This window comes from Trematomus bernacchii, unplaced genomic scaffold, assembly GCF_902827165.1.
Source record: "Trematomus bernacchii unplaced genomic scaffold, fTreBer1.1, whole genome shotgun sequence".
Lineage (NCBI taxonomy): Eukaryota > Metazoa > Chordata > Actinopteri > Perciformes > Nototheniidae > Trematomus > Trematomus bernacchii.
Genome location: NW_022987564.1, coordinates 11,813,549 through 11,830,448, shown reverse-complemented (window position 1 = coordinate 11,830,448; position 16,900 = coordinate 11,813,549). Strand labels below are relative to the sequence as shown.

General features: G+C 42.0%; 1 protein-coding gene across 6 annotated transcripts in view; it reads left to right on the top strand.

Annotated features, from left to right (window-relative positions):
* The window catches only part of rbms3 (RNA binding motif, single stranded interacting protein), a 256,131-nt gene that overhangs the window by 226,708 nt on the left and 12,523 nt on the right, over positions 1 to 16,900 (top strand). For all 6 annotated transcript variants that reach the window (XM_034124685.1, XM_034124684.1, XM_034124683.1 and 3 more), the window contains 2 exons: positions 930 to 980; positions 12,692 to 12,802. In XM_034124685.1, coding sequence (XP_033980576.1) covers positions 930 to 980; positions 12,692 to 12,802 — 162 coding nt within the window. The remainder of the gene's footprint in view (positions 1 to 929; positions 981 to 12,691; positions 12,803 to 16,900) is intronic.

Sequence of the window (16,900 nt, the reverse complement as noted above, 5' to 3'; positions counted from 1 at the left end):
TGAGGGTCATGCAGTGTCTTGCATGAAGATACGTGATTAAATATAAGCTTTCTCTGTGTCTCTCTGCTGTCCCGTTCAGCTGGGGAGAACAAATACCGCCATGTACAAACAAACAGACTTGGCTTCATGTTATGGAATATCGAGCTTATTTATGTGTGGATCCAAATCACGCATTTGGGTTGGCACAGAGGATTGGTGGCTCTTAAAGCAGATTATCCCATGTTTGTCTTTGTTTAATCTAATCATTTTACCAGGATCAGTGGCCAGCCTGTGTGTTTGTCTGCTACAAGCTGTCTAATTCCTCTCTCCAACACATCTAAAAGCTCTGTTTGTTCCTCCATTCCCCGAGTCTCTTGATCATTGTCTCTGTCACTGTTTTACTTTATCGTGCACATTTGTGAATATGCATGTCTGTATATGTTATCTCTTGACGTACCTCTGACTTAGGATCCACAAAGACATTCTATCCATCACTCTTAAATTATTCTTTCTTTTCCCTCTAATTTTAAATATTCCTGCCTGATTTTGTATGGTTCTCCCTAGCTGCCTATCCCTCAAAGTTGCACAATGTTTCACCCCTCTTGCAACAGCACTGGGTACAGCTTTAGAATTATTATTATAATAGAGAAGGAAACTAATTTATGGGCTTCATGCACAAGTCAGACTGTTGGCAATAATGAGAAGGCAGGAGGGAGATTTGCTGCCTCCAGACTTCTTTGGTACAACTTAATCTGTGTAAAGTTCAGCCGTTTTGGTGCATTAAACCAATGCAATCATCTTTAAAACCTCCAGACTCGGGAATATTTGAACATATTGTGAATATTTGAACAGCGTCCATTGCTTTATGTGGGACAATACTTGGTTTTGTTTCAGATTGTGTAAAATGTATACTGTCGGCGTCATTTAACATTTGATGTGTTTCTCTTCAGGTCCAGAGTACGTCATGGATGCCTCATCAACAATATGTTATGCAACCTACAGTAAGTACTCTCCCATTCACCTGCAGTAACTGCCCCTGACTCTCCATTGTTGCCAAGGCTTGGTTCAAAATGTTTGGTTTGGCTTTAGTTTCTTCTTTTTACGCAGTGTTTTTTTCCATAGTTGTTGAAAGGCTTTAGAAGGAACTCGTTAAAAGAAGTTTATTTCATGTTCCTGCTGAAAATAGATTCCAACATGGAGCATATTTTTACATTTAGAGAAATACTGCTGATCAGATAGATTATGTCTGGAAAACCACATTCCTTATGCACATAGAATTACAGCACCACATAAAATAAACGTCTTATAGCTAAATCATTACACTACTTTTGTCCTGCAATTAGTTTATAGTGCACCGCTCCATGAATGCACATTACCCCATTTTGATGTTTTCCAAAGTATACCAAGGTTGGGAGTGTATAGGTGTTGGATGTACCAGGAAGCGATTCAGCATCATTTACCAGACCGCAGCACAATACAGACGGGCTGTGTACTGTTGCTCTGGGTTACCAGTCTAGACTGCAGACAGGGGAAAACATATAATTAATTAGATTTGCTTCACTGGCAGCACAGTCTGCAACAGTAGAATTGAGGTAGTTATATTACTTCCAATGGTATTCAGTCAACCCTGTATAAGAGTACAGAACATTGGTTCCCTGAGAGTCCAAAAATGTTGTTTTTTTTAGGTCACCCAGTGTGTGAAGAATATCCACACGTTTTTTTTTTGCATTTTATTTTCTTCACTGGTAAAGTCATATTTTACTACTTGTACTGAAATGTGATGGGTATTTCAGTTTTAAGCCAGACAACACATTTGTATATTACAGAATGTTAATAGACTGGTGTTTATGTCATGTTTTTGTGTAACATACCAACAGCACTGTATGGAATACATCCCAGATTTGCTTATTTTGTAGCAACCAAACACTTAAGTGATTTATGGAATGGTTTTTAGGTTGAGCTTTTGCTGATCCTAGTTAGTGTTCTCATGTTTGTAGCTTAAAGGTTTCTAATCAGTGTGCCAGAGGCTTAAATGTTTGCTTGCGGCTTTTCTTGGCCCTGAAAAAACATTCAGTGTAATTTATTCTCCATTGCTCTGAACCAGGCAAGGGCTCGTGAATATGATTCTTTACAATGGCCAAACAGGTTTGGTGTTTCATATTTAAAAATGAGCAAAAGACACATCCTAATGAAAGTTTGCCACAGTACAGTGCCCTGCAGTACAATATAGATTGCCATTACATACAGAAGAGTAGTCAGAAGTGTGCTGTAATACTATGAAGTGTATTATAGTACACTACACAGTATAATAAGAATATTCTACATGTTGTATCATTTTACTAATGCAGAACGTTATTTAAAAAGAAACATCCATCCATCCTCGACCGCTTTTCCGAGTCGGTCGCAGAGGTAGCAGTTCCAGTAGAGGGCCCCAAACTTCCCTTTCCCCTGGCCACATCAACCAGCTCTGACTGGGGGATTCCAAGGCACTATAATCCTTCCAACTGGTCCTGGGTCTGCCCCTTAGTCTCCTCCCAGCTGGAAAAAAAAAACGTTGTTACCCTCGATGTAACGTGAGTTATGAGTCATTTTACTAAAGTTACCTTTAATTAACCACACAGCACAATCATTTAACTTGTGCTGCTGTATAAAGGTTCACTATTCTTTGCTAATGATTCAATGAAAATGCCTGCAGGTGAAAAGTTAATGCCATGCTATTCAGACTTCTGAATTTGGGAATGATCTGCTGCAGTGCTGTGTAGTAAACAGAAGTTATACTGTATGGTGAATCTGTCTTTAGATGCTAAAAAACTTTCCCATAGCGTATAGTTCTCAAATATCAATCTGAAAGCCTCATGAATTATAATATAATAATTATATTATAATATGATATATACATTGTCTATATGACCAATTTCAATTTTATTTGGGAAAAATATACATGTTAGGTCTTATTTTAAATAAACCAATTGTGTGAGCATTAGCCGTTAATCAGCTTTTTTGTTGTACTGTAGGATGGAATAAACCTAAAAGGACATTTTTCCTATGGTGCAAATCCCAAAAATACAATTTACCGTACTCATATTTTCCTGTAATTTCTGTTAGCTTGCTGCTTCTGCTACTTTCGTTAAAAATGATGATTACATTAAGAAAGTGTGAATAGCATTGTTAGCCTGAGTCAAAAGACAACTGCTTGCGATTTAACACATTGGGAAGCACTGGACACCACAGCTGATGGTCCAGCACTCACTCACTAAAGGAGTACTCAACCAGCCGCGGCTCCACGCTGTGGCCATTTTCCACTCAGTCCTACCCATCTCCCTTCCACTCCCGCTGTGGGACAGTGAACATGTAATCTGGTCGCAGCAGGCTACCAGCTCTAGAGACACACACACATACACACACAAACACACACACACACACACATTTATATACAGCTGCGCTCCAAGCCACTCTTTGCTTTTCAGCCACGCGAACACCCGCTCTATGAATAACTCACCCATCCTTCTCTTCCCTGCCGCTGCCTGTTACGTTTCAAGTGCTGCACTTTCTGGATAATTCTTATTTCACACAGAATTTAAGTTTGTTTGCTAACAAGCTAACCATTTTTGCATCCGAGTTTTCCTGTGGCATAAGAATGACAGAGATTTCCAAAAGTTTAACTTCTCATCATGTGCAAAAGTGTCTGTATACCTGTGTCATGCACATTAGTATATGTCTGTGTCCTAACATCTACCACACCAATGTGTGTGTTTATTTACATGAGCACAACATCTTCTGGCACCTTCTCAGACTCTCTTGTCACATGTTGTTATGGTCTGTCGTCTGTCACATCCAGACGTACAAAGCCTCATTGTCTATGTTCATGTATCTGCTCATGTTGATACATATGTATGTGCACTGTTTTTGTAATATGGTGCCATGTGTGGTCCATTCTGGTCACTCCCAACTAGCCCATACTGCTTTCTGATGGCCCTCCATCTTTCAGCCTTATGTCATGAGGCCCTTTTGGAGCCATTGGCAGCAGCCAGTAGCCACATTTTACTGGGGTCTACATCTAATCATGCCTTCATGCCAGAAGTAGCCATGTGGCCATTTCCGCCCCCATGGCCCCGTCCCCATTGTGTTCCAGTGGCTCTCTCTGTCACCAAACGGCTGCTAGTTGCTAACCCCAGCTGTCACCGCCGTCACTGGATCATAGCTACCAATCTGTCTCCCTTTATGACCCGTGTTCATATCCACTATGAGCTACATTCACACTAGACCGCCCCTTACACACACACAGCCTGTCACCAACTCAGTGAATCACATCAAATTACCCAAGCATGCGAGCTTCAAGAGCTCTTGGGCCTACTCAAAGCATTAAAAACCAATTGATTGTGCTGCAGTTTGGCCGGTCCTACCACGTGTCTCGTGTAAAACCAATGGAGCGTTGTGCAATGTCGCTCCTGGTGTCCGCGCAATATGGAGGCAGTCAAGCATGGAAGGTGAAGAGGTCGCAGATGGCCAGTCAGATGTCAGGATGTGTAGGTTAGACAAGAAGAGACGCATGTGTTTATGGTAAAACACAAAACTGTCAGCCAGCTAAATAAATGCACAAGACATTCTGTTTTTTTTAAGTTCACCTAAAGTACTGTACGGCTTTACATGCTGAAACTGATACAGGAATATCGCTGTTAATATATGAAACAGCTAACACATATTTGAAAGCAACATACTGTATACAGCTTGAACTGTTTATATTACAGTAATCCTCTCATACATAAATTAAACTAATTCAGAGGGCTAAACTGTTTGACATCTCTTAAGATCAGGGTCCATTGTTTACAGAAGCATACATACTTACAAAACATTCTCTGTTGAGGAACATGACTGGTTTTGATATTCCACTTGAGTTACAGTAGTATCTTTTATGATTAATGGAGTTATCCGTGCTTTCTACTTCGCCTAAAGAATCAATTATCACCTTTTAATGCCTACTACAAGGGCAAACATAATAAATAGTCTGTGTGAGGAACTTCCACTCGGATAAAGAACTAAGAAATTATACACTGACCTTGAGAGTAAAGTCAGTAGTTCTCACTAAGACAAATGTAAGTTGTTGGTCAAATGATGTAAAGTGTCAGTATGGATATATTATTAAGAACCTTGTTAATTAGCTGCTGTTGTGTTTCTTTATTTCATTCTCCCAGAACCTTTGTAAATACCATCTTCTTTAAAAGTAGTGTCCAACTATAAATTGTGGGAGATATTAGATGATGGACTGAATGACATCAAAATGTTGAGATGAAATTGACCCGGTTTGTTTATAGGACAGTAAACAGAGAGCATTGCAGCTTGTACTGCTCCAGCAAAGGTGTTTGGTTTTTATCTGACTAGATTAAGTTTGACAAGTCCAGCCATACGAAACTTGACTTCATCCCCTGCAAGGGAGCTGGCGCTTTGTTAGCAGGAAGACAGAGAGAGTGAAGAGAGAAGGGTTTTCAAATTTGTTTATCCTCAATTAATGGAAGAGATGCATTCGGTGGAACTTGATAGAAAGTGACAGTGTTTCTTAAAGTGGACAGCTCGATAAAGATGCAGCTTGTTCAACCGCTCGTTGTTTTTGTACTTCTTTTTCTCTCTGTTTATCGCTTGTCTTCCCTTCCCTTACTTCCCTGAGATCTTCTAACGCTGTGCTCTGTTTGGCAGTTAAGGCGCGGGAAGTCAGGACAGCATGACCGCCTGCCTTTTGTGCTCTGTTATTTGCTCAGCATTACGCAAGTCAGCAAACGTTGAAGAACATGAGAAAAGTATCACAAAAATGTCCAAAAGACAATCATACACATGCAGCTCACACTCTGAAACACAACTGCCGAAACACATTCTTAATGGTTAATCCCACTTACATACAGATCATTAATCACACACGCTCAGATTTACTTCCAAAGAGTAGCTGCAGTGCCAGCCAAGCATTGCATTGCTGTCTTTCCCAATGACTTATCCACCCTTTTTCTCCCTCCTTTGCTCTCTGAACTGTATGTGGTTCGAGTGTGTATTTGCTTGAGTGCATTGGCTCTTACATACCGAAGGTGAATTATTGAATTCCTCTCCGTTGCACCTCAGCTCGCCCTCCCTGGCTTCGGCTTGAATAGACGCTCGCTGGGCCTCTTAAAACTGAACCGTAACTATCTGCCCTCATCGGATGGGGGTGACTCGGTGCACTGCGTGATACCTATCTCCCCCCTTGACACATAAAACGTTTTGCGGACTCGGAAGGGGAACATTATGTTGGTCTCGTGGATTTGACTGGAGAGGCAGAATTTGAGACGGGTCTACAATTGTCCTTGAGTTGCTCTCGCTGCTCTTTCCTCCCTCTCTCTCTGGTCCACACTCCCTCTCTACTTCTTTCTATACATCTCCCTCTCATTTCTCCCCTGTTTTTGTCTCTTTCCATCCATCCTGCCTCTCTTTCTCTCTCTCTCTCTCTCTCTCTCTCTCTCTCTCTCTCTCTCTCTCTCTCTCTCTCTCTCTCTCTCTCTCTCTCTCTCTCTCTGATGCCCTTTCAGAGAACAACTGCATCTACTGTGCCAGTGCCAGCAAAAGATCGTCTGCTCATGGTTAAAGTTGCATTCATATAAGAGAGAGATTGTTGCAGTGCCACAGGGTGACTGCCAGAGATATTGAGCCACTACATCTCCACTATAAGCTTTTGGATATTACCTTGAGAAATGTTGCGATAGTGAGAGAATCCATTCTGAGACAAAGCTGATTTGGTTTGTTGGACAGGCTTTATTAGCTCGCTGTGTTTCTTTAATTGGATTTCTAATCTTTTTTTGCTTTCGTAAATATTCTGGAGAGATGCTTGAGTGTGAAATGATCCATTTGTCTACAAAAGGCAGTCAGAGAGTGGCTGATCCGAGCATGCAGAAGAATGAACCTCCCATGAAGACATGACAAATACTGTTACATGCTTCATCTAGCTGCCTTATCCTCTCTCATATGCGTATTATGCCCACACACAAAAACACAAACACACACTCTCGCAGTATAAATCAATCCAAATATATTGTCCTCCCCAAGTGTGTAGCTTCTTCTTGCGTATAACCTCATTACATTTAAGAGTAATTAATTTGGGGAAAACAAATCAACAGTATTGCCATGAACAATCACAATCACGGCCAATTAGTCATATGCTGTATGTCTTTTTATCTTTACCTGTAATTATAGCCTATTGCAACTCCTTGACCAACTGGTAGGATTTTTTAAATGCTGATTTTAGTTGTAAAACATAGTATTGTAATTCAGTATGCAACCTCTGAGATATGGCGCTTGATTGACAGACGAATGAATCAATAAGTGGCAGGAGACTGATCCGTCATCCCTCTTGTTGTCATTTCATTGTGGAGGACAAATAGTAACACGGTAGATAAACATCTGTGCCAGAGGTGATAAATCCTTCATCGGTATCGCGCTCCACATGCTAATCTGTTAACATACATTGGTGTGGCCCCCCAGCTGCTTCATTTCACAGTAACAATCCTGTGTCCCTGTAGGTTCTTGTCAGGCTTGCAATTAAGCTTTTTCAACACCGTCAAAAAATTCACATTTCAAATTTAAACATGATGGCGAAGGCCCAGATAAGCCGCTCTCTGCATCAATGTCAACTTGTGAACTTTCATTCATTGCTATTCATCGGTGTGCGCTACTACTTCCTGGCTTAGTCTATGGCACGTTGTGTCTCGTAGACACATTGTGTTGGTTATAGTTGGTAGTCTGTTAGCCTCGAGGAGGGATTCATGCTGCGGATTACATTGAAAGGCCCGGAATACTGACTCCCTTTTTTCCGGCTTACCCGAATGGAAAGGTGCATGAAGGCATCTGAAAAATGTGTTCACAATTGAGGTAGGTTAAGAAAGAGTTATGGGTGGCCTTTGTCAACCTTAATAGAGCACAAATACAGATCTAGCTAAATAAGAGCACATTCAGAAAATACAGAAAGATATGAACAAACACACACCATGCAGTAACTTGTGTATTTGTGTGGCTTCTATGGATACGGTTTCAGTATCAATACGCCCTTCAGGTGGGCCGTTAGTATTAGGGGTCCCTGGCATTCTGTACTGTATACAGTTACCAGTCAATCATCAGCAGATGTTCCATACCACCAGGCTCTCCAGACCAATAACGACTGAGGGAACAAGCTCGGTCTGTGTCTGTTTCACTTGAGATGGAGAAGGGTCTAACAGTATCAAAGCTGTATAACCCTGTGGGGGGGGGCGTGGAGCCGCAGCACCTCTGCAAGTATCCTGCAGTGTGGCGTGTCACGTTTACCCCAACTCAACACACACGCCAGCATCAGTATCCAAACCACAGAACCTCACATACAGAAACCAACTGTCAAATACAGCGAGGAATGTGTTGAGTCAAGTGCCGGTCCTCTTTCATGCACGCGACACAAGTGATGCTTTGTTTGAGTGGAAAAACAGCCTCTGTTGGATCCTCTTGAGCTTTCAATTTTGTATATTTGCTCCCAAATGTTGTACATTTCACCTGTCAGAAAACACATTTATTTTACTTTTCATCATTTGGAAACCATATTAAGATTTTAGCAGGATAGTGATGATTTTGTGAACCATGTCTGAACTTACCAGAATTGAAACCTGAGGGCTTATAACCATGTAAATTACCTCTTTTGAAAGTGCTATATACATTGTTTTTTTGTTATTGCTTATAGTAATCACCATTTTAAAGTAATCAGAATTTGATAACAATCTTTAGAGTATTTTATGGAGAGCCAATACAGAGGACATTCTGTAAAAAACTGTGTCCCTCATTTGTCAGATTCACTAACATAAATATAATAGAATGACTTCTCAGGCATTGTCTATTTGCATTGAGGAAAGCTTCATTAAACCCTAAAAAATTTGAAATGTTGCCCTTTAATAAAATTATTAACTGCTGCATTTATCAAAATAATCGTATTAATAATATGAGCAACCTAAGAATACTGCCTACCTCGCTGTATGTAAGATCTTTTAGCTTTTATGGATCATGCAGTAAAAGCACTCTGTGTGTGACATTTATGTATTCACCTTACCCATTTAACAAATGTTATTTCTGACCAGCAACTCTAAAGACAAAGTAATGAATATCAGCTGATAGCGATCAGCGCGCCATCAGTCTGAGTGCTACTATTTACTTGTAATGAGTGGTCATTAAAAAACACTGCTGGTTGTAAGATTTTTTATTTCTTATTTACTGTACATTGTCTCCGGTTGCTGAGTGTATATCAGCGTATTTAACTACTAGGGGCTGGTATCATCTGTCTCCTGTCTACATGAGGATCAATACCATCTTAAGCAAGATGGGTTTTCAGAGACACATGCGCATACATCGAAGAGATCTGTAAATATCATCTCATACATTTGTAACAGATACGTCAGTAGCATCCATTATCTTGCTCTTTCTCTGTCTTTCTCTTACCCACAGAGGACAAATCAAAAACATATATTGCCTATTTGTGTCAGTCTCCCTCTCATCTTCTTTGCTCTCCAGTCTGTCCGTGGACAGACACACAACACGACAGATAGACAAACTAACCCCCCACACACACACGCTAAAACCCCCTCTCTCACAGACACTCAGTCTCACAAACACAGAAAATCGAAATCACAAATCGGCTTAACTCTCCCTGACACGTCTGTGAATTAAGCCTTTCCGATGCTCTCCCTTTCCCATTATAAAGGCATTGTCAGAGTCTGAATCAGTAACAGGTAGCCCACAGCTCCTGCTGCTTCGCTCTCGCTCCTCTCTTTCTCTGTCCTTCCCTCTTCCTCGCCTTCTCTCTTCTTCTTTCTCTTTCTTTGTCTTCTTCTGCTTTCTCCCCGTGTGTCCCTCGGCCTTTCTTTCTAACTCTCTCTCCTCCCTCTCCATGTTCCTCTTCTCTTGCTGTCGTCTTCTTCATGACCTCCATCAGCTCTCTCCCTAATCATCCTTCTCCTGTCCTCACACAGTCTTCTCGTTTCCCCTCGACTAAGTACTGAATATTCTCATTTTTTCAAAGGAATATTAAGCTACATGCACTAGGTACTCTGCAGGTACAGATTGTTTTTACACAAAACAGATAATATAAGTTTATATACCTGTTACAATAAGTTTACATTGGGGTTTTGCTTGTTGTAATTAAAGAATCCGTATTGCAGGATTGCACCAGCTGTTTGTAAGGCCTCACTTTATCATCACCATGTTTTGAAGTCCTTCCTAAGATCTTAGTAATTACTAGCTCATTTCAAACTAGTCATTTACTCAATACGTCTGCTCTGTTATAGATAAGGCAATGTGAGTACAGCTGCTTAAAGGGGACCTATCATGCAAAATGCACTTTGTGATGTCTTTTATACATAAATATGTGTCCCCGGTGCGTCGGGAACTCACGCAGCGTCAGAAAATAAAACCCTCTCTCTTTTCCTCCGTACCCAAATCTTTTAAAACGAGCGGATACAGATTCCATCCGAACTGACGTCAAATCGGCAGCGGACCCACAGAAAGTTGCTATCAGAAACAATGCCTGACGTGTTTTGGACGTAATCTCGTCTTTGTTTACATTAGCAAGCCTCGCTAACACTCAGAGCTAACCTGTACTGTGTAGAGCACATGTGTTTAAAAAGCAGGAAATAAAAAAAGAACTCACCTTGTGATAAACCTGCAAGAGAAAAAGCATTTGAGCTCCATACTGTTTCAGAAATAATCCTTGACCTGGTTTAAACAGGATGGCGTTTTATCACAGCAGAATTTAACTTTATCTCCGGTAGAATTCTGATCAGGCATTAGCTCCGCCTCCTCTTCTTTCTTTTTTTTCAAGCTAAGGACCCAAGATCCGCGTTTCTCTAACAGGGCTGCAAAAGAGGGGTTTGAGCAGTATGAGGCATGGCTACAATGGGTGATCTGTTTGGTATTTTGAAAAAAAAACTTCACAGACATGTTTTGTATAGGTATGGCCCTACAATATATGTTTCAAATATAGCATGATAGGTCCACTTTAAGTAATGTCTTAATTGGCTGCAAGTAAATATATATTGTATTTCCTCTTATTAGCAAATGTTGTCAGGTGGTCCATTAAGCTATCTTAAAGTGACACCTGGGTACTTGGAGTGAATATTTAATAACAACTGATTTCTACGCTTAAGAACATTTATAAATAAGGTTATAAAATAATAATGGTATTACATTTCTTGCTCAAAAATAACTTAAAAAACAAGTCACTGCTTGTGAGCCCTGAGTAGTTCTGCAGGTTTCTCAAAATTCCCCGTAAAGCTAAGGTGGTTGAACACAGCCTGAAAGATGAAGCCCCAACAAAAAATGCTTTAACCATCCACAATGAATATCACAGCCCTGCAATCTGTTTTAAATTACTAGTGTGTAAATATCCACTTAGTAAACACTACATTTTAATGAGAAATACAAAAGAGCTAGTGTAACTGTTATACTTCTTGAGACAGTGATCCCAGCTTCACAGAGTTTTTTTCTTTTTGTACTGAGGTCAAACTGCGGTAAGGATCACATGAAGTTTGCATATCGAGTGGGATAGGGAGAAAGATGTTTGAGGTAGAAGAAGGAGGAGAGAGAGAGAGTTAGCTGACTGTGTTGTGAATGCAGGGAGTAGACAAGCCGAGCGATTCTGACAGGCTGTGTCTGCACAGTTTGTTCTCCAATAGGCCCACACAGAGTCACCAGCGGGGTGCACACACACACATACACACACACACCAGCCTGCACTACTCGAGTTGCAGGATTATACACACACAGACACACTCACAGTACACACTCACAAAGTGGAAGGAAAAAGGGCTTGGTTTTGAACGTGTTCCTCCCGAGGATTCAGTGCTGGGGAAATGGAGCTATCACGGCAAGGGTTGAAAGAGCAACAATGGTTTCATCACTTTCCCTCATGTACCACTGCACTGTGAAAGAGAAGCTTCTAGCGTTCTCATCCGCCCGTTAGGGAAAACACGCCACACATTTTACCAAGAGGGGAGGCTCGGGAGTGAGGGAGACAGTGAGGGAGTGAGGGAGACAGCATCCTCTCTCAGCAATCAATGAACCGCACAAACCCATATTGTTGATACATCAGCAGCAGATATTGATTATTTTGACAGACCAAAGACAATGGTATGTATTGATCTTAAAAACATCCCTGAGTCCTGTTGCTGTTTGTTGACACTGTCCCTCTTCTTCTTCTTCTTCTTCTTCTTCTTCTCTGGCTGCGTTGTCCTCATGTCACCCCTTCCCGGCCCAACCCTTTTTTTTCTTCCTCTGTTTTTATTGCTTTGAACTTTTAGGAGTGGCGATTTCCTCAACTTTTTCCCTTCCTGTCCACCTGCTGACTTTCCTTCTCTTTTTCTCACTTCTAACCCCAACTTCCTGCCTTGCCTTTTTAACCCCTTACCACTTCAGGCCACCACGCCCTTTCTTCTTGCTTATACACTCGTATATACTCCTCCTTCGAATGTGTTTGCTTCTTTTCTGATATCTTTGTTTGGTTAGTTTTGGTCTTTTTGTTGGGTTTTTCTGTTTTGGTTTGGGTTTCACATGGGCTCCAGAATGATTTTCATCCACTCATGTGGAGGCTAATGAGAACCAGAATAAATAAATAAAAGAATATGCACAGTCTGCATCATTTCTTCTGTGCTTCCGTCCATCTGAGTCTCTCCTTGTCTTCTCTCTCGTTCAGGGTGCAGTGATCACGCCAGGCATGGACCACACTATGTCCATGCAGCCTGCCAGCATGATGGGCCCTCTCGCCCAGCAGATGAACCATCTGTCCCTGGGCACTACAGGAAGTGTGAGTACTCCTTACTGTGCTACTATGAGCCATGCACATACCAACACACAAGCTACTCTAGTTGCCATAATCTAGACGAATGACAAACGGCCACAGCAGGAACATTCAGGAACAGCAATACGTACTTGGACTTGTTATGCTACATACAGTACAAGTTGCTCTGTACTGTGAAATAATAACGAAGCCATTTGCACAGCATTTTTGTTGTAAAATACCATTAGAATGGAAAGCACACTTACCAATTTCCTCATGATGTATTATTTTCTAGATTATAAAAGCAGAATTAAATATGCACAGTGGATCAGTTTTAAGTGGCCAATAATAAACCTATGACGATATTGCATTCCCCTAGGAACAATAAACATTCAAACAACGCACATCCATCATAGAAAGGTGCGCTTTACATTTTGTGTGGCTAGCGGGTTTGCTTTTCGCCATAGCAGTTCTGCAAATGAAAATCAACTTACAGTCTGCATATGCTCTCTGAGAAAATTGAGAGGGAAAACTGCAGGTGTCCATTACACAGTAAGTTTGGGTCAGAACTCAGGAGGACCGAGTGGATGCCTTTTATCTTTGGGGAACATCATTCATTTGGTTTAAAACAAAGTACACATTCAGTGGAAGATGGATTTTACATTTCCTTTCAAGAAAGCCAAACCTACTTAGGCTGTCGCCACATGTGCTCTGCCATGGAGCTGCCGTATCATTTGTTTTACACTCCATGCATTCATGGCCAGATATCAAGAGAGCATGTTTCCTCCCTGATCTCCCACATTAAACAGATTTCCTGTGAAGTTCGACAGTGTGACAGGGCCCTCTGTTCTCCACCTTATTCCCTTTCACCCTCTAACTCTTGTTTCTCACTTATACTTTCTGTCTCCCTCACACGTCAAATCTAGTTTTCCTTATTCCACACACACAGCCGCTTACAGTCGCCACCCCAGAAACCAGGAACTCCCCCCTGTTTTAGGATCAAGTGGTCTTAGAGGTGTCGCACAGTTCTGAAGCCTGACTTCCTGCCCTAACCCCGCTGCCCCGGGGCAGGCGAGCAGGCAGCTTTTCTCCAGCACTGCGTTTGATCTGTGTGTGTGTGTGTGTGTGTATGATTGAAACAGTGCTGTATTGTACAGTTACCCATGTGTTTCCAGGTGAGCTGTCAGCGACTGTGACGCCATGTTGGCTCTTTCAGGAATGCCCCCTCCCTAATCTGCCCCAGCTGTGCTAACAGCCAGGATTAGAGACAGGCTAATCTATGATGATGGCTTCTGATGTTTGACGGCTTGTATTATAGGAGAAAGTGGGTTCAGGCACCCACTCTCTTTTTTATATTTCTGTCTCTCTGCCTCTCTCCTTTTCGCCTGCTTAGCTTTCCTGAGGCGGTGTGCTGTGTAGCATAATTTCTCTATGGCTGAGCTGCACACACGGCATGCCACTCTTGATCATCTATGGGAATTGAGACATGCTTCCTATCAAGCTTTTTCTCAAGCCAGATGTGAGAGCCCTTTCATAATGCCTGATTGAGAAAGTATGTTAAAAGAGGGGTTAGGAACCGGGATCTGTAACTATCCGTGTAGTAAACTGGACTTGACACCACATACTCTAAGAGCACATTTCTCAAGTGTATACGCATGTGGTGAGGTTGTTTTGATTTCCTCCACTGGTCAAGTGACCTCCCCTTTGCCACCGGAGAGCACCTGCCATGAGAAGCGTCTCCAAAGTCAACAACTTATCACGACTGCGTATGTCCGCTGGAGGGAAAGCCACACCTCAGAATACTCTTGGCTGTTTGTGTGTGGCTGCGGTGTTAGCCTTCTCTCCAAGTAAAGAACCAAATGTTCCCGGTCGGCCCCAGCTGTGACACTGGTGTGGTGACCGGAGCTTTCCGAGAACGCGGTGTTAGGCCTGTTAAAAGGGAGTGGCTAGGAACACTTTGCCTCGTAATAAGGAAGCATGGATCGATGCTGTCTGATGGTCACTGCTTTGGAATTCAGTTGACTCACCAAAAGTAATGAAATGTTTACAAAAATCTCTTTAGTCCCCTGCTCTATTTGGTGCCTGTGTATCTTGAACAACTTGATTACAGAATGCTAAAGAACCTTAGGCTCAATGTTTATGGATGGCACACCATAAAAATGCCATCCATGCTCCTCATTGATTTATTTTTCTATGTTTGGTGCATATCGCTCGGTTACTGATTTATTTACTATCTCTGCGCTCTCACCACTTAGCAGGAGTCTATCTGTCATGCTCTGTGTTTGCTCATGCCTGGTAGTTGCTGTGCACGTGTGGATGTGCACATGCTCTATCGTGTGCACATTTGTGTGTGTGCGTTAGCGACATAGTGTTTGACATGACAAGAGGTGACCTTCCCTCTGTGTTCTCCATCCTACTCCTGTCATGGCAAGTAGAACCCAGGTCTCTCTGTTGTCATGGTGACAGTGGTGATTGACAGCTTCTCTGTCTCTGGAAGACAGATTTGTGTGAAGAGCTCCCCTCTATTATCTGGGCTGTTTCCCTTGGATTTCCATGGGGAAGTACAGTACTGTTCTACATTTTTATAACAGTGCATTGAGATATTTAACTTTAACTCACCCGGGGAAAGTTGACCGAGCACGCACTCTCTTGTCTTGTAGCTTCACATTCAAACAGGAACACATGTTGACTGCAAGGTGATTCTCAGAGCCAATCGGTAGAAGGTAGTTGTTAAAGGAGTGCTTTTATGCTTTTGGGGGTTTTCCATCCTGTAATGTGTTATATAGGTTTGTATGCATGTAATTGGTCTGCAAAGGTTAAAATCCCAAAGTTCCCTCCACACCCCCCGAAATTCAATTGTCGCCCATGTATATCTTCTGACATCACTATGAAACACTCACGCTTCTATTGGCTGGTGCTCCAACGCATGTACATGATAGGCCTAGGGGCAGGACATCTCTAAGAAGTTGACCAATTACAACAGTCGTCCAGCTAACCAATCAGAGCAGACTTGGCTCTGGTTTCAGACAGAGGGTGAAAAGAGGTGCTGCAGCACAGGCAGTATGAGAAAAATAAATACCTTTTTGAACATTAAAGCATGGATACTTGTCAGTTTAGCGTTCAACTGGATTTTTTTACCATTAAACTTAAAGCTTCACAACTCAATACAAGTAGCAGTGAACAGAGCCAACTTGTAGATCGGTGGAATTATGTCAAACCTATGGCACAACGGTGTGTCATTTCACCAATTTGTGCGTGCTTTTGTGTGTAAGATACAAAACAGGACTCCATAGTGCTAATGTGGGTCAAACTCTCCACAGGGTTCCTTCTTACAGAGATAGTAAATAGTGAAATAGTCAAATGATATACTGTAAAAGCCTGCTGATGCGAATGTATTTAAGGAAGTGATTAAAAAGATGATGCTGATTTTTGCCAGCATACAGTAAATCTCTGCAGGCGGGCTGTTAACAAAGCCTCGGGGCCAAGATATGGAGAGGCTTTTCATGGTGAGGCGGTACAGAATTGTGATTCACAGCCGCTGGTTTGCAGCTCCAATAGTTCCCATTGTGTAGGAGCCCCACAGCTTAGATCAATAGTCATCAGAGCCCATCCCCACGCTTCTCTGCCATTAATAACCCATCCTGAGCAGCTGGATGCTCGAGCCTTGACCAACTGTTATCCTCTACCTTGCACACGATGTGACAGAACAGCATGTCAACACAGAGGGCACTGATAGATGGAGGCTGAGTGACAGACAGAGAGCTGGGTGATGTATTTGAACATGCTGTGCCCAAGTCACCTTTTCTAGAAAAGTATTTGTAGCTGTGGAAAGCAGAAAGTAAACTGCTCTATCATCCTCATAAATTGTCTAAGTTGGTGCAGAGGCCCAAACCACTGTGGTACCAGAGTGGTTCTGTCTACGCTGGTACATCAATTCTTTTTTTTTATCCTGCCATTGCTGCATTGCGGTGTGATTTTATACCGTACTTATAGTTGTATGTCATAGAGAGTGATGGTAGAGAAGAGACTTAAGGAGTCTACTCACACCGGCCTCGTTAAGGAACTATTCAGGCCTCCCGTTCATCAAACAAACGCACCCGCCATCTGCTCCCGTCGAAGGTGTGT